Source organism: Physeter macrocephalus, chromosome 4, assembly GCF_002837175.3.
Source record: "Physeter macrocephalus isolate SW-GA chromosome 4, ASM283717v5, whole genome shotgun sequence".
Taxonomy (NCBI): domain Eukaryota; kingdom Metazoa; phylum Chordata; class Mammalia; order Artiodactyla; family Physeteridae; genus Physeter; species Physeter macrocephalus.
The window spans coordinates 35,117,415-35,138,490 of NC_041217.1; the positions used below are offsets into that span (position 1 = coordinate 35,117,415).

General features: G+C 43.5%; 1 protein-coding gene across 1 annotated transcript in view; it reads right to left on the minus strand.

The window, feature by feature from the left end:
- Positions 1-21,076, minus strand: part of HHAT (hedgehog acyltransferase) — a 364,592-nt gene that overhangs the window by 83,864 nt on the left and 259,652 nt on the right. Inside the window, exons 12-13 of the mRNA XM_055084098.1 lie at positions 7,700-7,768; positions 5,537-5,738 (exon numbers count right to left, since the gene is read on the minus strand). Of these exons, the coding sequence (XP_054940073.1) occupies positions 5,537-5,738; positions 7,700-7,768 (271 nt within the window). The remainder of the gene's footprint in view (positions 1-5,536; positions 5,739-7,699; positions 7,769-21,076) is intronic.

The window sequence follows — 21,076 nt, forward strand, 5'->3', positions numbered from 1 at the left end:
AAATAGATATTTCTCCAAAGAAGATATACAGATTGCCAACAAACACATGAAAGAATGCTCAACATCAATAATCATTAGAGAAATGCAAATCAAAAGTACAATGAGATATCATCTCACACTGGTCAGAATGGCCATCATCAAAAAATCTAGAAACAATAAATGCTGGAGAGGGTGTGGAGAAAAGGGAACCCTCTTGCACTTTTGCTGGGAATGTAAATTGCTACAGCCACTATGGAGAACAGTATGGAGGTTCCTTAAAAAACTAAACATAGAACTATCATATGACCCGGCAATCCCACTACTGGGCATATACGCTGAGAAAACCATAATTCAAAAAGAGTCGTGCACCATAATGTTCATTGCAGCTCTGTTTACAATAGCCAGGACATGGAAGCAACCTAAGTGTCCAACGACAGATGAATGGATAAAGAAGATGTGGCACATATATACAATGGAATATTACTCAGCCATAAAAAGAAACGAAATTGAGGTATATGTAGTGAGGTGGATGGACCGAGAGTCTGTCATACAGAGTGAAGTAAGTCAGAAAGAGAAAAACAAATACCATACACTAACACATATATATGGAATCTAAAAAAAAAAAAACGGTCGTGAAGAACCTAGAGGCAAGATGAGAGTAAAGATGCAGACCTACTAGAGAATGGACTTGAGGATATGGGGAGGGGCAAGGGTAAGCCGGGACCAAGTGAGAGAGTGGCATGGACATATATACACTGCCAAATGTAAGCAGCCACATAGCACAGGGAGATCAGCTCGGTGCTTTGTGACCACCTAGAGGGGTGGGATAGGCAGGGTGGGAGGGAGGGCGACGCCCAAGGGAAGAGATATGGGGACGTATGTATATGTATAACTGATTCACTTTGTTATAAAGCAGAAACTAACACACCATTTAAAGCAATTATACTCCAATAAAGATGTTTAAAAAAAAAAAAAGGAGAGATCAAATCGAGAATTGGCAAGAAGTAGTGTCTCTCTACTGATGCTTCAAAATGTTTCCACTTATTAAAAGATTTCTATGCTGAACACAAATTCTAGCTCCCCGGGAGAGTACTTGTACAGAGAAAAAGCATGCTGCTTTAGCACTAACTCCTCTTCATCCACCCTGCTTGGTGCCTTGTGAAAATGCCTTTTGTCAGCTTCCTACAGCTCTGGGCATCGGTGAGTCACAGCCAATCATCCCCCATCTCATAAAACAGCAGGGTACCAGGAAGGCTAACTCCTCCCTACCCTTTTCTTTCCTCTGTATATATTTTGTGCATCACTAGACCAATTAGCATTTTGCCATCACTAGACCAATTAGTGTCTACCCTGCTACTAAACAGTCTCCCTATATAATGTTCAATAAGCCTCAGCCTTAGTGAGTTCTTCCAGTATTCCATCTATATTCTTCATGCTGCTGTGTAAGCTTATTTCCTCTTATATGCCCCTCAGTAAAGTCAGAAAATATATTCACTCATTCATTCAGCAAGTATGTACCGCATGCTTACTCTACACTAGGCATCATGCTATGCGTCAAGGATACAGATCTCTGATTTCATGAGGCTTACAGTCTGGTGAGGGAGCTAAGGATTAAACAAGTTATTGTATAAAAAAATTTCATTGTTAACTGTGATAGGTACAACAGAAGAGGCCACGTACAAGGTGCCCCAAATGAGTTACTAACTGGGACCTGATTGACTTAGGAGGGTCAGTAAAGGTTACCCAAACAAGCTGTCATTGAAGGTGAAATCTGACGGATGAAATAGGAGGGAAAGGGGCAACAGCATTCTAGAGATGGAAGAGCCGGTGCGAGGGAGCTGGGGCTGGAGGGCCCAGGTATGTAAGCGAACAGAAGGAAGGACAGGGTGCGAGGGGAGAGAGGCAGAGAGGATGGAGAGAGGTAGCAAGATCGAAGTCAGCCAAGGCCTTATAGGTCATCTTAAATATTGTGGACTGAGCCCCAGGAAAATGGTATATATGCCACTAAGGATTTTAAGGATAACAACACGGTTGGTTAGGTTTTCATTGAGAAGCATCACTTAGTACTATGAGAATAATGAACTGAAGAAGGCAAAAGTGGAAGCAGGGAGACCAGTTCAAAGCTACGTGGTAGACTGGGCAAGAAATGATAACAGTGGGGTTAGGATGATTCAGTGGAAATGGAAACAATTTTTTAAAATTAAGATCTACCTCGGAGGCAGAACGTACAGTACATACAGGTAGAACTGGGAGAGAGGGAGGTACAAAGGATAACTTGATGGTTTTGGCCTTGAGTGACTAGAAAGATGACGGTGGCTTTTGTAGAAATAGAGAATGCTAGAGGCAAAGGAGCTAACTGGAATTATTGGGGGACGGGGGTCCACGAGGTCAGTATTACGCGTGTTAAGTCTGAGATATCTGTGAGATGTTCAAGTGGAGAGGTTCAGTAGCCAGCTGGATACACAAGGCACCACATCAGTAATAAAAATCATTCTATACCATAGCAGAGTCAAACACTATATTCTTTTACTTTTTTTTTTTTTTTTTTTTTAAGAAAAGGGGTATGTTCCAGAACTGTATTGTTCAAAATGGAAGCCACTAGCCACAAAGGGGCTACTTAGATTCAAATTAATTAAAGTTAAATAAATTTAAAAACTAGTTTCTCAGTGATGCTAGGTGCATTTCAAGTACTCAGTGTGGCTCGTGACTACTTGTATCGGACAACACGATGGACATTTCCACTGCTGCATAAAGTTCTATGGGAAAGCCTTGGCTAGAACGTCAGAGGGCTTCCTATTTACAACACTCAGCTCCGACTGGTCTTTCAGTGCGTATTCAACTGTCACCAAGAAATAGAATCCTACTGTATTTTGTGTCCCAGACAAGGCTTTGAGGTTGAAGATGAAGAAGATATGGGAAAAGAAGTAATGATAATCCTTGTTATTCAGATATCTTTCAATCCATCATAAAAAAAAATAAATAACAGATGAAGGATGAAAGGCATGGGGAGAGAGCCCACATTTTTAAAATACTATCAGATCAACTGGGGAGACTAAAATCCGATGAAATTAAGTACCAAGGAGGCATTAAGTGCTTATTTGGATTTTGACAAAAGAATGGTAAATTTATAGCCAATATTTTACAATAACTATAAATGGAGTGTAACCTTTAAAACTGTGAATCACTATGCTGTACACCTGTAACATATAATATTGTACAATAATATTGTATCTCAATTTTAAAAATGAATGGGAAATGGATTCATGAAAGAGAGGGAAGGATGTAACCCAAGTGGGGAAACAATTTATTCAAAAGGCTGTGTACATCTGGAACACCAGCCATGTTTTTCTGAAAGAAAACAGAATCTGTGAACTGTATAAGAAGCAGAGTAATGGAGAAAAAGTCCTTAAGCGGACAAGTGGAAGAAGAACTAAAGAACCCAATTTGGAAGCATTAATTGTGTACTGACTTACTGAGGCTAACTCAGACACGCAGCTAACCATTGGGGATATAAGTGATAATGGGGTCCTGACCTTGTGCTCAAGGAGCTCCTAGTCTAAACAGCCATAGCCAACCACCAGGCTGTCAGGATGCAAGACAGGTGATAAAAGTAGGTTTTACAAAATGTGTTCTTGCTCAATAAATATGTAAACTAAACACCACGTTTGCAATATACAAGACATATATCTCACCAAAAAAATGCATGTTCACAAATTACTATACACCTGGGAGCTTGAATTGTGGATGGAAGCTCAAATGAGGTGAACATGTGAAGGTCCTGGAATGAGCTGTGATGGGGCAGAGCAGACATTCAAGGGCTTCATCCTGTGAGCATGTCTTTTCACTGCCTTCCTTCATTTTTAACCAAAATTAACAAGCCATACACTACATTGCACAGTATGGCTTGCTCCTTTAATATTTTAGATTCTTTAGATTTCTTAGTAATGTAAGCCATGGCTCAAAGTCTACGGAGCTCTGCTTAAGATTAAGTTCAAGGTTAATGTCAGACCCTTCATGAGGGAACATGGAAATGTGTTATAGGGCTTCAGCCGGGGCTGAAAAGAATTTTCTGGCTTTCATGGCTGATGACTGGGTTTCCCACTTTGGGGAAGACTACTTAGATTTGAGGGTGAAGTTTGTAACCTTTATGATACCACCTTTTATAGTTTTTCTTTGTGTTACAAAGCCATGACTTTCATTGAAATTCCACTTTCTACTGGAATTCACTGACATTTCTTTCCTGCTGATTGCTGGGTACTAGTACTGAATAAAATACTTATCTGTAAACATACATAAACATATTTAAATTCCTTCAGGGGTGTTATTTTTGCTATGTGCTTTGTATCAGTTTTTATTGAAACAACTGTCCACTTGTACTATGGCTATCTTTATAGAAAAACACTCAAATGTATTATATTTTGGTGATGTTGGCTTTTTGAAATACATTTGCTTTAGTTGCAAATACGGGGGGAATTTACCCACATTAATCATTTCCCAGTAAATTTCTTGTGTTTTACTGCCTGCCATAAACACTGATGCTAGCATATTTCTTTTTAGATACTTTTTTCAGGGTTATCGGAATATTGCTGCATATTCAGAATTGATGATTTCCTATAAGATTCTAATACATACTATGCCACATTTACACGATAAAACACTTGCTCATAGTTTAAAATCACTTAAAATATGTGTGTAAAGAAAAATGCTTAATTTTCCAAATCATTTGCCTATAGAGTGAGAATGTGTCTTAAATCCTTACCTGATTTTTATGCTACTAAAACTTATCAAAATAGCAACGATTAAAACTACCAGTACTACTCAGTATTGGCAAGGGCATTCTCAGGCACTGTTGGGTAGGAATGTAAATTGGCAAACTTTGTCTACAGGGCAGTTAAGAAACAGGTAAGCAGTATGTATGGCAAAACTTAAAAGTGAGAAAAACCTTTAACTTAGCAATGTTACACTGAAGAATGCATCATGGTTATGATAGTCATCTCAATGCAACTGGTAACTGCAAAAAAACTGGAACAATATGTTAATAATAGGAGACTAATTAAATAAGTTATGACACATCCACATAATGGAATTCTATGAAGCCATTAAAAAGGGTTGTTAGAAATGCATTTGATGACAAAGAAAGGGGTCCTGATACAACTGTATCTCTAGTATAACAGCATGTTTTAAATGGTGTGTGTGTGTGTGTGTGTGTGTGTGTGTGTGTGTGTGTGTGTGTGTGTAGAGAGAGAGAGAGAAAAAATTTAGAAGAATGGGTATTAACAGTGGTTTCTCTTGAGGAGACTTTTTTCTTTCCTTACACTTGTCTGAATTTTCTAATTCTCATATAATAAATATGTATTACTTTTATAGATAAAACATTTATTTTGAAAAAATAGCTACAGAAGCCTCTTTTTCAGCTGTCCTACCTCTGGGCACACGAGTTTTGAACCAATCTAGCAGGAATGGCCCACAATGGGGTAAATGTGATGACCACCTTCCCTCCCAAACCCAGTCCACCGAGCTTGGCTTTCCCTACTGCACAAGCAAGGACCCAGCTCACCAAGCTGTCCTGGACATGCGGCGCCTGCACAAGCCTCTGGACTCCGCTCTCCACGGTGACTCCCAGCCAGTTGAGTGTTGCCCAGCACCAGAGGTAGTCATTCCCACCATGCCAGAAGCTCACAAACGCAAATGTCATCGCAGTGGAAAACAGTGTCCCTAGCAGGCCGTGCTGGGACCCGCCCGCTGGAATGTACACATACCTAGAGACAGAAGAGGCTGTTAGGAACCATGCGGAGGGCTGTCCCGGCAATACCACTTGGTCCCGGGCTTGATTCTCCCATCACACGTTGCTATTCACCGTGGGCAGACCCTTCCTGACTTCCAGGAAGCCACAGAGCACTCCCTGAATTCTCCATCACACACGGAGGTGGCAATACATAAACCTCAGCTCTGAGGGGTTTTAGCTTAAATGAACACACAGGCTAAAGAGCTCTCATTACTAGAGTAAAATAGCACTTATAGGAGGCAGGGTGAGGGGTATTGAATTTAGAGTTTCTAAAAGGGATGCACCCAACCCTAGAAGCTCACTCACAGAATGGCAATTAAGTTTCTGGTTACATGAGGACACCAGACTTCAAGGCAGGTATGTATTTTACAGCTCAAACTATTAAGTTTCTGGTAAACCCAGTATTTAAGCACAATTGCTGAATTCAGGCCCCTAAACGGCAGGACAGCTCCTGCAGAAGAGGGGTGCCAAGGCCAGATCCTCGAGCTTTCCCGGGAAGTTGCCCAGAAGCCGGAACGAATTCGCAAGCGAAGAGAAGAGCTCTGTGCTCACAGGGCAGCCGACTTATCACCCGAAAGGTACAGCCATCCCTCGGGTATGTTCTCTACTGCTGAGACAGCTATCTGACTACATACCCACAGAGCCATGTTCTTCAATCAGTATGTTCCTGCTAGAGTTGGGCAAAACTCACATCTTGGGTTGTCAGGATCTGGACAACTAGGAACAAACCCTCCTTACAGCAGCCTTTTTTAAAAAGCCCATAGGCCTTTGTTTACTGCTGGTCAGTGCTTCTTTGTCCAACCTTCTTCACGAAGGAGAAGCAACTCATCATTTCCTGAATACACAGTGTGTCCCAGGCACGGCACTAGACACTTTCCATGGATCACCCAGCTTGATTCTTTGAAACACCATATGCTGTTCTAGCATCCATGGACAAGTTGTCTTGTCTATATATTATTTTAATATTTTGTCAGAAATGTTATTCTTAAAATCATTTTCGAATAGAACAGTTTTATAGGCAAGCCAAAAAATACAAAATAAAAACCATTCCCCAGTCAATAAATACTTCTAAAGACTATGTGACTGTAAGTATTTTTAAATGTCCTCCCTCACTTTCAAAGGTGCTCCAGGTTAGATGGTAGCTTATGTGATCAGCTTAGCTAGCCCCACTATCTGGGTGAGAAAAACGGGCTGAGAAGGGGAAGAGCCTAGATGCAAATCTGCAACTATGGCACCAGAGTTAATGTTTTCCATTACACCTCTGGGTTTATTTTGAAAGTCCTCCTATCTTACATCCCAATCTGAAACAAACCGGAAAGCATGTGAGAGTGTAGGTATTTCAGAAACAAGCGAAGCAAAGAAAATACTTTCTCTTGTGCACAGACAAGACCATCTTGACAATCAAGTTAGGAAATACGCATCAAGCACTCACTACCGACTAAGGAATCCTCCATCTGCCGTCAAGCATTTATTTAGGCCTCTAGGGCAGTCCTGGCATTATGAGCAACCCAGAGACATAAGACGTTGTTCCTGCCCAAAGGACAGGATAGCTGGTTGTGAAACAATAGCAAACAAGTCCCATCAGTAAGCTGATATGGTACTTGTTTGCTATATGATACGGTACAAAGTATACCACGAGGGCTTCAGAGTGTGGAGGAGAACAGGGTCCGTGGAGGCGAGTGGGTTATGGGAGGCTTAATGGTAAAGGTCCCCACCCTGGCAAGGCCTAGAGGATGAATTTTGCCAGGCAAAGGGGAGGGGGGTGGGTGCTGCATCATGGACCAAGACGGGGCAGGCAGTGAGCCAGAAAAGCCTGACAGCCCAGGAGCAGGTGTTTTATTTGGCATTCTGCTGCCCCCTACAGGCTGCTTGGTTATTGTTGTAGAATACTCAGCAGAGGCAAAAAATGGACCACAAACCTCTGCAGTCTCCTACCTGCATGAAGGTAACCACTGACCCATCATGGAGCTCCATGAGGCTATACTCCACTTCATACAATCAGTTCTGTGTGTAAGAAGGTTGCATGTTAAAAAAAAATGGGGTGGTCAAACCAAGTACAAAAGGATAAGGAATAATTGCTGTTTACAGAAACTTTACAGATAATCATTTTATAAAACAAGTTAATTCTGATCCTAATACTCTTCTCATCCAACACTGGTGTGTTTTATGTTGAGATTTTTGTTGTATCTCACTACATTAAAGTGAGCTGCACTATATATATCAGAAAACCCCAGTATAGAATAAAAACCTCGCAACGTCCACATCAGTGGTCCTTAATATTAGATTCAACTCCTAAAAGAACATGTTTTCAAGCTTGTGACAAGGAAGCATCTAGCCCCATAATTACATGCACAGCTTTTCAGGCATCTCTTAGCATCATGGCTTTGTTACTTTGCCTTCAAAAGTGACAGCCGACAAAAATCTCTGAAAATTCCTTTTACTCCAGAAACTCATATATGGCAGGTCTCCAAGGACGTGAGGTTTCTTGCTTGTTTTGAACCAGAAGAGGGTATGGTTTCCAGACTGGAAGACAAAAATCCCTTCTTCTCTCTTAATTTCTAGAAGGCAGTAGATACAGCAAGAAGGAGAGAGAGCATGTTTCCTTTTACAGGTTCTACCAGGCTTGTGTCAGTTCCATGATTAATAAAAACAGAAATATGTGTCTCTTTTAGAAAAGCAGTAGTACGACCTCACTTACTTAGATCCACTGCACACTGAAATTGATTTCCCAGTGGAAGAAAGCATTCAGTACCACCTTCTCAGCAAAGCAAAAATAAAAAGATTTTTTTTTCCTGTCAGTGACTCTGTGAGCTTGAGTGTGCACAGGGCCTGCCCCTGCCAGGCTGGCTTCGTGGGGTCACTGCTTGCAGAGAATGTTGCCTGAGGTAGTTACCATCCATCTGTGCCACCTTATTAATTTAAAACCATCTAACAGAATTAATGCAACATAGCAAACCTCCAACTCAGGAGGAGGAACCTATATAAAATCTAGATGTTATTTATAACGTCTACCCTCTACTGAATATCCATGTACCAGGTACTTTATATAAACTGTTTCTAATCACTTACACAACTTTGCAAGGACCAGCCCTATTTTACATGGGAGAGGTGGAATCCGTACCTAGAATGTTCTACTTTCAGAACCCCTAGGCCTGTGTTCTATGAAGCCATTTACTGTAATGGGAGCATCTCTTGGTGATATGTTCCTCTGATTCAACCAAATCTTCAAAGCGGTCTCCACAGAAACATCCACCAGTATTTTATTAACTGAAGAAAGATGCTCATTATTTACAAAGGAGTTTAGGCCAAGAAGCTCTGTGCCAGAAAGCCAGAGTTACAAGTTCCATTTTTAAACAGACTAAATAAATTCCTTCTGTCCCATCTGCTGTCTTGTCCAGGCAGGCATCCTGCAGATGTCTATGTCAAAAGTTAAGTGTAAGAGGTTGATGGCTGGGGCTTGTTGCTGAGTAGTAGGCATACGTGAAGGGAGAAGAAAGTATCTATTTCCCTCATACCCACTCTGAAAAACAACTCAAGTATGTCTCACAGTTGGGACAGGGGTGGTGAGATCCACGTGGTCACAATAAATGCTGGAGAGGGTGTGGAGAAAAGGAAACCCTCTTGCACTGTTCGTGGGAATGTAAATTGATACAGCCACTATGGAGAACAGTCTGGAGGTTCCTTAAAAATCTAAAAATAGAACTACCATATGACCCAGCAATCCTACTACTGGGCATATACCCAGAGAAAACCATAATTCAAAGAGAGACATGTACCACAATGTTCACTGCAGCACTATTTACAATAGCCAGGACGTGGAAGCAACCTAAATGTCCATTGACAGACGAATGGATAAAGAAGATGTGGCACATATACACAATGGAATATAAATATAATACAATACAGTATATAATATATACTATATTATATATAATATATAATTATACTATATTATATATAAAAATAAAATATAATGTAAGTCCCAGTCATAAAACAGAAACAAAACTGAGTTATTTGTAGTGAGGTGGATGGACCTAGAGACTGTCATACAGAGTGAAGTAAGTCAGAAAGAGAAAAACAAATACCATATGCTAACACATATATATGGAATCTAAGAAAACAAAAATGGTTCTGATGAACCTAGGGGCAGGACAGGAATAAAGATGCAGACATAGAGAATGGACTTGAGGACACGGGGAGGGGGAAGGGGAAGCTGGGACGAAGTGAGAGAGTAGCATTGATAACTAGACACTACCAAATGTAAAATAGCTAGTGGGAAGCAGATGCATAGCACAGGGAGATCAGCTGGGTGCTATGTGACCCCCTAGAGAGGTGGGATAGGGAGGGTGGGAGGGAGACGCAAGAGGGAGGAGATATGGGGATACATGTATACATATAGCTGATTCACTGTTACACAGCAGAAGCTAACACAGCATTGTAAAGCAATGATACTCTAATAAAGATGTAAAACAAATTTAAAAAAATTTTTTAAAGACATTACTCTTAAAATCACAATGCTCTCTTTTTTTTCCAGGACCTACCTAATAGCTTCCTGGCTTGCCATGTTATTTTCAAACCCTTTGTCACGAACCCCAGACCCTAGTGAGGTAAGAGGATGAGGCACCTAAGATACTGGAAGAATTGGTTTTTATTGTCCCATGGATTGAGTTGAAGCTGCTGACTTCCCATCTTCACTTACCTATTACTTGGCTGGGCTGTGGGGCAGGCAGTGGCCGACATCCTATTCCAGCTCTGCCTTATCTTGCTACCCTATTTCCCACTAGTTCTCTTGAAAAATCCTGAAATCCTGAACAAATGGGGCTTTCACACTTCTGTGCCTTTGCTCATACCATTTTCACATCCTCCATCCTCTCTGGTTTCCCAACTCCTCCAGGAAGTCTCTTTTAAATATTCCCACTCTCTATTTAACCCAGAGAACCTACTGTTTGTACCACTGAATTGAACAGTTATTCATCAAAAGATGTCTTTTCTATTATGATGGTCATTTCAGCTAAACTGTAAAATTCTTTTAGGCAGTTCTACATATGTGTGTGTGTGTGTGTGTGTATGTGTATGCATGCATGTGTTATTATATAGTTACTAGTCAACAGTATTTAAATACCTAACAATATAATTTTCATTTACTTTTCATAATCTCCAATAGCTTTTACATTTGTGATAAACTGTCACACTGTCACAGACCCATTATGAAAGATTAGGAAACAAGGAGGGATTACACCGACCTGCTCTCATTATTGGGGAGACTTCGGAAGACACCCATTCCCAAAGAATACAGACATCTCACGGCTCTGAAGTCTCCCCACACTTTGTAAACCTACTTCCCCTATCAAAGATCATGCAGCCCCAAAGCTCCAGACATATCCCAACCTCGAGAGATTTCAAAAATGACAAGTACCAGCCTTTTAAACACTAGAGTCTTTAGTGGCTGGGAAGGGAGGACTTCTGGCTGTGTCTCATTGGTGGTAAGGTGACCACACCTTGGCTTCAGCTGGGCTCTGAGATGAGTTCCTGCTTAGAGTTCTCTGCAGAGGTGGCCGTGCTCTCCTAAACCCAGCTCTCACGGGCAGTGGCTCCCGCAACCGGACCCTGGCTCTGGCTTTGGCCTTGGCCCACATCTGAGTTCTCTTTCTGACAGCCCAGTGATGAGCCACCAGTCAAATCCCCATCCTCTAGGTAGTGGACAAAGGTCTGGTGTTCAGCTCTCACAAAGGAACTAAACTATGTATTAACTTATTAAAAGTTTTCAAAGGAAGATGCACGCAGAAAGTATAATTTACTTTTAATATCTTTCTGCCCAGTACAGATCATAATGGGATTTTAATAAGTTAAAACCAGCAGTTGGTTAATGGGCATCTGCAGACCTTATCATCTCCAGAGGCTAAGAGAGGTCCACTTTCAAAGCAGAGGGCACATCTGAGCCGGGCTGATTCTCAGCTCCTTTACTGAAAGATGCTGGCTAAAAGTTTTGTATGCAACTCCGAAAAATTGCCTATTAAAAATGTTATGTCCTATTTGGCCACAAAATACTGTGGAATTTATAAAACAGAGATTAAAATCCGGCTATATTTAGTCTACATTTAAAATTCTAGGTTCATGTAATTAGATGCCAACATTTTTTTAAAAATTAATCTTTTCATTCCACGAAGGCAGTAGCTCAGTGGGCTGAAGTACTGTGCTGATGAACCTAAGTCTATAACTTCCATCCTAGAGAAAGATTCAACTCTACCCTCATAAACCAAAACCCAAACTCTAGCTCCCCCAAAGCTCTATCTTCCTTCCTGCGGAAGAGGCTAAAAGAGCATGAATGGCTCAGCCCAGCTGCCCTTACCACTAGAACACGCCCAAGCAGCAACAGCAGCAAAGCATGGGACAAGAAGGAGGGCAGCACCTGGATGCTGGAGATGTGGCCTTGGTCCTGCTCTGTCACTTACCAATCTCTGTAACCTTGACCTTGACAATCAAGGCTGCTCAGCTTAAGTCTGTACACTGAGCACATACTGGGAATGTTAAAATCATCTTTGGTATGAGTTGTTGTAAAGATCAGATGATACATGTTTAAGGAGTTTGGAGATTTTAACACTCCATATAAACAGAAGGAGGCACACTTAATAACAGTGGGCCAGCAGCAGCATGCTTGCATTCAGGAAAAAAAAAAGATGCCATTATCATAATGATTAGCATCGCTATATTTTTCACAAGCATTTCAAGGCACCAAGACCTCCGGCCTGCTTGCTCAGGGATGTTCTTCACTTGAAACCATTAGCCTTAAATATGCCACCACTGGCACCAGTTCGCTTAGTGCTAAGGGGTCAAAGCTAGAGTGGAGGAAAATTTTTTTCTTCTACTCTTCTAGGTTCTTTGGCTGGGCTAACAACATAAGAGACGTAGGCAGATTAATAGGAGAAAAACAAATTTAATTACACATGCAGGGGAGTTCACAAAGACAGTGAGACTCAAGGGCAAGTGAGGCAGTCGAGGCTCATATGCTGTCCTGAGCTACGGAATGGGATAGGGAACTGGGGCTTCAAAGTGTAGGAAGGGAATTCACAGGGTGATTAAGAAGAGCAGATGTTTGGCCATTAGAAGTTTGCCTTGCCCTGCCCTGCAGACAGGTCTTCAGATAAATATGTTATCTCTGGTAATAGCTCTTTTTCTGGTAGAGGCCCCCTATCTAAATTCTTTGAGATAGTTAAGTTAGAGGGAAAAGTTTTTCCTGAGGCTGCTGGATCTTGATTGCCTTCAGCTCAAAATAATCCACAGGCCAAAGTGGCATCTTTGGGGGGGTGGCACATTCTGCTCCCCTTCAAAGTTATGGGTTCAACACTCACATGGACTTGTTGATTATGCTTAACCCAGACATCTGATACAGGCTACAGAAGATCCTGTAGGGGCCATGTGGGCGGATCAGGGCAAAGCAGCCTCTACCACAACTTGGTCTGTTACCAACATCTCATCTTCCGATCGCCGTAGCCCTTCCACTCAGGTCCCCTCTTATCTACAGAGTACAAGTCACCTCACCAAGTCCTTTCCTTATAATGGGGGACTGCTGGGCTGGCAGGACCAGAAAGTGCTTATACTGGTTTAGTCATTCAACCCGTTTAAAGCAGCCTACTAACGTTCCAGAGGTTAGAGTCTTGGTGATGCATAAGTCTTTGCAGTATTACAATCTTCATGCTTACAGACTGAAAAAACAAACAAGTCTTTAAGATGTCATTCTTCAAAACGAGCTTCCAGTCACAAATGAGAGATGGGAAAGCGGGGGTAGGGGGGGGAGTGAGCACAAAAAAGGGGATGTGCTTTTTCCCTCCATGGGGCTGCTAACCCTCTTTTGCTTAAGAGCACACTGAAGCCTCAGCAATCCCCAGGGCTCCCGGGCCCACATCTATTTTGGGTTATACATAAACACCAGATAAAACAGACTCTTTGGAGGTCTGAGCAAAGGAGAGTGAGGAGGAGTTTGCACTCTTTAGCGCTATGGAGTTGAGTCTCATCGCTAATAAAAAAGTCCTCAAAGCCTCAGTTTAATAACCACCAAGATTTCCTGGCTGCCTGCCTGTCTTCCCACCTTCCTCCTGAGAGGATGCTGAAAGCATCTATCAGCTGCCCTAGGCCCGAGGGTACAAAAAGCCGGCTGTTTTTCAGGCAAACCTGCATGTTTGTAGGATGGAGGTGTGTGTGATTCCGTGTCTCAGAGTCCGAGAGAAAGGGTTGAGGGGAGAGGCCCCATTGTCCCCTGCTCCTAACACACTTCTCAACCTTTGCTCCATCAGCAGATCCCAAACCCAGGGTCCAAATTACCACCGTCCAGGGCATATGCCTCCTCTTCTCAGCGGCTGTACTGGGTCTCCTTTGTGCCCCCTTTTCATCTCTGCCTCTCACCCACATCCTATTCATTGCCACTCCTGCTGGTCCTAATCTTCTCACTCATTTATCACAGCTGTTAGGAAAATGTTCACTATAAAACGAACATGTACAACTCAAAAATGACTGTGCTGGTACAATGCCTTGGGGGCACCTCTAGAAGAACGTGCTCTGAAGACAAGCGCGCTAAAGAAATGCCTGATTGAATGCTGAAGCGTTTCATTCTCCATCTGGGTTTGTGGTGTGATGATTTTGAGACAGCCGTGCTGGACAGGTCCCCACAGAGGCAGGCCCACAGCCTTGACAGGTGTATACTCGACATTCCTATGGTGACACAGTATCTCAAGTGATAAAGCTCAGTAGGTTGGTCACTCGGGCAAAACCAAAAATGAACTGCTGAGGCAAAGAAGAGGCAAATTCTTTGTCCTCGGGAAGAATCCAGTCTTAGAATGGTAGCCCCTAGCCTCAGGGGTCCTGCTTACAGTGCATACCCATCACATTACGTCCTAAACTAAAACCCATCAGCCTGGCTGTTTTTGTTTTTTGTTTTTTTTTTTTCTTTGCGGTACGCGGGCCTCTCACTGCTGTGGCCTCTCCTGTTGGCGGAGCACAGTCTCCGGACGCGCTGGCTCAGCGGCCATGGCTCACGGGCCCAGCTGCTCAGCGGCACATGGGATCTTCCCGGACTGGGGCACGAACCCGTGTCCCCTGCATCGGCAGGCGGACTCTCAACCACTGTGCCACCAGGGAAGCCCTCTGGCTTTTTAAAACTCATTCTCCCGCTGGCTCCCTCCTATGCCATCAGCTCCATCTTATGAGTCTCCAAAACAGATTCTCCACTCCAATTAATGAACTTCATTCTTGCACAAGTGTGGGCCCTACAATCATGCCAGCCCACCCCCCAATCATGTAAGACCTCTGGCTGTTCTTTCCACCATCTGATCTTTCAAAATGGGTTTGGCATTCACTTCAGGGACTATTTCTCCAGCTGCTCCCACTGAATGCGGGTGGCCCGATGATTCTTCATCTCTGCAGAATTCATGTGTTCGTCTCGGGCTAAGTTATTTCTTCAGACTTGTTGATGTGTTGTTCCTTAGCAATTCTGAGCTACTTTATCAGGTCTGAGGGTACGTGGGACTCCCCACCGCACAGTCAAGACATGGATCAGAGAACTATAACATTTCTCTTTTTATTTCCCCCAGAATCTAACTTAAACTCTGAACTCAGGGGGTGCTCAATGAACCCTGATCAACTGCCTTCTTTTCCTGTTCTTTTCCTCATCCTCCTCATTTCTCTGACTCATTCATTCATTCCCTTCCTCTTTTCCTTGTCACTCTATATAAACAAAAGAGAATTCTCCAGCTGGAAAGCATGGCCTCCTGAGTAAGTGTCCTTGTTCACGTCTGCCTCCACCACTTTCTTCTCTAAAGTGCTATGGGGTTTGGAGGGTGATATTTACAAAGTCAGACTAAATCACAGATGCCAACCGGAGGTGCCCCTAAGTGAGGGGACAGCTGGCAGGGACAGAGAGGTGGGACAATTACCAACTCCAACTTCCCCAGGAAGCTGCCAGAACTACCCCAAAGGGAGATTTAACCAAAAAGCAAAACTTCAGCATTAAATGGTTTTAATATTCGAGCACCCAAATTGGGAGGTTTAAGATTTGTGATATTAACTTTAGAAGCCTCAAATAAAATCCTGGACACGCTCCTCAGTACCAGATGCGTGCGGGGGTGGGTGTTCACGAGGCCAGCGGGAGTGTGGCTTTGGCCCTTCGCTGGATCGCTTGGCTTAACTTTGCTAACAAAATCTCTTCCTCTGCCGTGAACGTCACTTCCAAGTCCAATGCGCACTTTGGCCACAAGAAAAGTAGTGAGGGGTCAGGGCCACTGTTGGACACGAATGAATGCGCGCACACACACGCGCACACGCGCACACGCACACACACACACACACACACACACACACAGAGTGCCTCAGAGCACAGAGGAGAGTAGAGTGTGGATGGGGAAGCCAGGGTCACAGATTTCAGTGATGGTCTCTTTTCCAGGCCTTGGTTTACAACTGGTAAAAGTTTCAGGGCTACGGGACAGCTAGGGGTGAGGTCCATATAGTTTGGAACATTTGGGACCTAAGCACGAATGGTCTTGAAGAGTTATGATCAATTACAACAGTGTGCTGCTTTGCTACTGGTCTCTGCTAAAACAGAAAGATCTGTCTTCTCTAATGGATTTTCAGGACACGGAGCTCCTAAAACCATAGCTTATGCTCCCGAGTTCCCCATTCCCCCCACCTCTCTGCTGCCATGAAACTAACTAATGAACTAACACAAAATGCACAAGGAGAGGGTTATCTGAAGGAAGCCTGAAGTGAATCTTGACTCAAGGTGACAAATCCTTTCCTAAGAGCAAATTTCCACCCCCCCACCCCACCCCACCCCCAGTTTATCTGCTTCATCACTTCAGACATACGTATTCTGGACTTCCTTAAAAAGTACAGTCATTGGTAATAAAAACGTTCAGCGGGGCGGGCCATAGATGGGTTTCAATGCCCAGAAAGAAGGAAAAATGGGAGAAAATGCCAGCAGGTATACAGGTACCTCTTTCAAAACACTGCCATTGAAGACTGTTTTCAGGAGAAAGAAAAATAAAGGTCCCAGGCAATGAAGTGCTGTTTAAAAAATAATCAAAGATGCAGACCTACTAGAGAATGGACTTGAGGACACAGGGAGGGGGAAGGGTAAGCTGAGACGAAGTGAGAGAGTGGCATGGACATATATACACTACCAAATGTAAAACAGATAGCTAGTGGGAAGCAGCCGCATAGCACAGGGAGATCAGCTCAGGGCTTTCTGACCACCTAGGGGGGTGGGATAGGGAGGGTGTGAGGGAGATGCAAGAGGGAGCAGGTACGGGAACATGTGTATATGTATAGCTGATTCACTTTGTTATAAAGCAGAAACTAACACAACATTGTAAAGCAATTATACTCCAATAAAGATGTTAAAAAAAAAAGAAAGAAAGAAATTATCCTAAAAAAAAAAATCAAAGAGAAATGGTTGCTGGTGTAGTAATAAAGAGGCTGCTCCCTCTCTGGACTGAATCAGTACTCTGACAAATCAGCTTTGACAGAACTGTTTCAAGTGCCTCTCATTTATCATAATTATGATCCACAGTCCCTACCAGACATGATACCTTTTAAGGCTGGGCACTGGAAGGGAAAACTGATAATGCTTGGGTTTGGGCATGAATGACGATAAATCTGCAGCAGCGTCCAACAAAACCATGCCAGTGCAACACTTAACGGAAACAAAGCAAGATCATCATCCCATGCCCAGGAAACAATGCCCCATAAGCATTTTCCCCTTAATGCAGTGAGAGCCACCTAGATGACGCTGCTTATTCAAAAGATGCTATGGTATAACTGAATGAACTCTTGAGTGCACATTTAGAGATTAATATTTTAAGAGCTAGCATTTTACACAGACAGTCTAAGGATGACATTCAATGTGTGCCACAAAAGGGAGTCTTCTGTAGATTAAAAATGCCACCGTTTATACAATAAAACCATACGAAATCCAAAGATGTCAGTCATGGAACTGGATATTAACATGGTCATCCATGTTGGGAAACAGTCACTTCCCAAGGGTTGGAGAAAGACGCAGACCATCAGAATGGGATTTTGCTCGCCAGGCTCCCTCTCAAGTGGGGTCGAGATGAAGAAAGAAGCTTTATGGGCTGGAGAGTACCATGCTTGACTTTTACCTTATCCCTGAGAAAGGCGGGCGGAGAGGATGATGGGAAATCAGGTTCTCTCAAGCAACCTGTGGCTAATGTAGCTGCAGAGAAAAGCCAGACCTTGAGTCTGAGCCTGCAGAGAGGTAGCTGGGGTCCAAATGAAAGGAGTGCTGTTGCCAGCTCTCCTGTCCCACACCACCATCTTGCCTCCCGGTAAAACAGCAGACAAAGAGCAACTCCCAAGCAGAGTCATTCCGTGGAGGCCAAAGGGCAGGGATGTCCCCTCGGAGCTCCTGCCTGTCTGTGGAGTCTCACTGGCTCAGGCTACAGCCACTAACACAAATCTAAGGCCCAGTAACCGGTCCAGCAGGTCTGGGCCTCCAACATCATCAGCTTCCCTAAGGAAGGAGGAAAGGACGTGGAGGAGATGAAGTCTATTTCGGTCATGTGACCAAAGACAAGGTGGAGGGCAGGAGGTAGCTGACTCTCAGTCTTCTGTTGGCGCCTTAGGTGGCACAGATGAGGAAGTCTGTTTTGAGAACTCAATAAACAGACCCTTTTCAATTCCATGGCCAAGTCTAGGAGACAGGGAGCCCCCTTCAAGAATATTCTCTCTTCTAGAATGAGTCTCTGGAACCTCCCGAGAGAGAGGGTGGCTGCCCATGCTGCGAAGCACAGCACACACGGGCTGTGTGGCCATGGGCTTTAAACAGCAACTCCTCTTCGGGAGTCAGGAGCCGAGAACCATCCAGGGGGATGCTGGAGTAGGACCAGATGGAAGGGACAAGCAATCTGTTCTTCAGAGTTCAACTCTGGGGCCAACATGTCTGCGACAATTTCCTGCTGTGTCACGGTCACGACTAGACCCCTGAGGCCTCAGGCTGGACTTGAGGGCACTGCCTTAAGTGACCTCTTCCGGAAGTTTCAGGACTGCAATTTTCAGTCAGCGTTCTAGCTCCTCAGCGAGAAGTTTGCTGGGAGAATGGAAATCTCTCCACCACACTGGATGTCAAGGGTGACGCCCAACTCACACTGGCAACAACTCACTCAACAGACAGCCTTGGGGCGGGTCTGGGGCTTAGGCTCTTCCTCGGCAGCACCAGCCCCTGCACGTGTGGCTGCCTCGGATGCAGCTGCGGAATCCAGCACCTCCCGTCCTCTCAAGGAACCCCTCGTTCTCAGGGGCTGCCCTGTGCAGTGACAGGTACCCAACACCAATCTTGAAGGGAGCTCGCATCAGGGTCTCTGCTGAGCCCCTCAGGGCTGCACAGCTCTTTGGAGGACCTGAGTCCAAAGTCCCCTCGGGAGTAAGACATCCCACGGCATCACAGTCTGAGCAGGGCACGGGACTCTGCCGAGGAAATGTCACCCTTTAAGGGTACAAAGCATATGAACCTAACGGAGACTCTGAGTTGCACCTGTATAACCTGGTATCACGTAACTGTACAGTGACTGTCCACTAGACTCAAACCAAGGAACTCCCTGCTCCCAAATCATGCATGTGTGTATTTGCTTTTGTGAAAGGAATGTGCCTATAAAGAAATATGCCGACTACCTACTACAGTCTAGGCACTGTGAGAGACACTGAGATAATAAAAAAATGAATAGAAGCATCCTGCTACCTGGAGTGGATGGTCTAGCGGTAGAATTAGACATCTAGAGGTACAGTTAAAAACTGCACATCAAAGCAGAAGGAAATACATGCAGCCTAGAGATGTAAACAGCACGCACGTGCTGGGGGTGTGCAGAGGAGGGGGGAGGGGGAGGGTCTGTAGAATGGTCCCCAGGGGAGGGTTTATAGAGAAGGCCACACCTGAGATAGAGAAGGAAGGGACTACAGAGAGAAGGGGGGGCTCTATTTTGCCTTTACTGACTAGTTGACATCAATTTCAAGTTAACCCTAATAAGGCTGGCAAACTCTCCCCAAAGCCAATGTCAGAGGAAAAAGTTTATCATTCCCTTCTTAAATCTCTCAAGTAAAAAAAAAATCTTAAAAGTTGACAAATCTTTAGAAAATGTAATCTTACATCTCCCTTTGGAAAATCTAAATGGCAGGCTACAGAGAGATATTTGGGCGCATAACACACGAAATAAAATGAGGCTTTCTTAACGAGTTACCTGGGAAACAAGGGCACCTAGATGTCACACCCGGATGTTAATGAGGCTGCCTGGGGGGTGAGCCTGGCTTGGCAGGCGGCACCTTGAGTACATGCCAGGATCTGTCTCCACCTCCATAACCCTGAACTGCTGTGACCCAGGCAGGACCAGAGTGTCAATCTAGGAGATACACTATTTATAATCCACGTCCAGTTCACCTCATAGGATTGTACATGATCATCAGATAAGGCAAAAGGGATGAAAAGAACTGAAAATTAATGTAAAACAAATGATTATTATACTAACAGTATATAGATAATAGTATATTACGGTTACCATTATCCATAATAATCAAGGAAGGAATTTCCAATGAATTAAATATTTTTCTTAATAAGGAAGAGAGAGAGAAAACACTGACTGCTCACCGCAAGCCAGGCACTGTACTCAACACTTTACATGTTATTCAATGTTCAAAACTACCCAGGGTAATATTCCATTGTATATATGTGCCACATCTTCTTTATCCATTCATCCGATGATGGACACTTAGGTTGCTTCCATGTCCTGACCACTGTAAATAGAGCTGCAATGAACATTTTGGTACATGACTCTTTTTGAATTATGGTTTTCTCAGGGTATATGCCCAGTAGTGGGATTGCTGGGTCATATGGTAGTTCTATTTGTAGTTTTTTAAGGAACCTCCATATGGTTCTCCATAGTGGCTGTATCAATTTACATTCCCACCAGCAGTGCAAGAGGGTTCCCTTTTCTCCACACTCTCTCCAGCATTTATTGTTTCTAGATTTTCTGATGATGGCCATTCTTTTTTTGTTTTAAATTACCATTCATTCAACTTTTTTCTTTATTTTTTCTTTATTTTTTGTTTTTAACATCTTTATTGGAGTATAATTGCTTTACAATGGTGTGTTAGTTTCTGCTTTACAACAAAGTGAATCAGTTATACATATACATATGTTCCCATATCTCTTCCCTCTTGCGTCTCCCTCCCTCCCACCCTCCCCATCCCACCCCTCTAGGTGGACACAAAGCACAGAGCTGATCTCCCTGTGCTATGCGGCTGCTTCCCACTAACTAT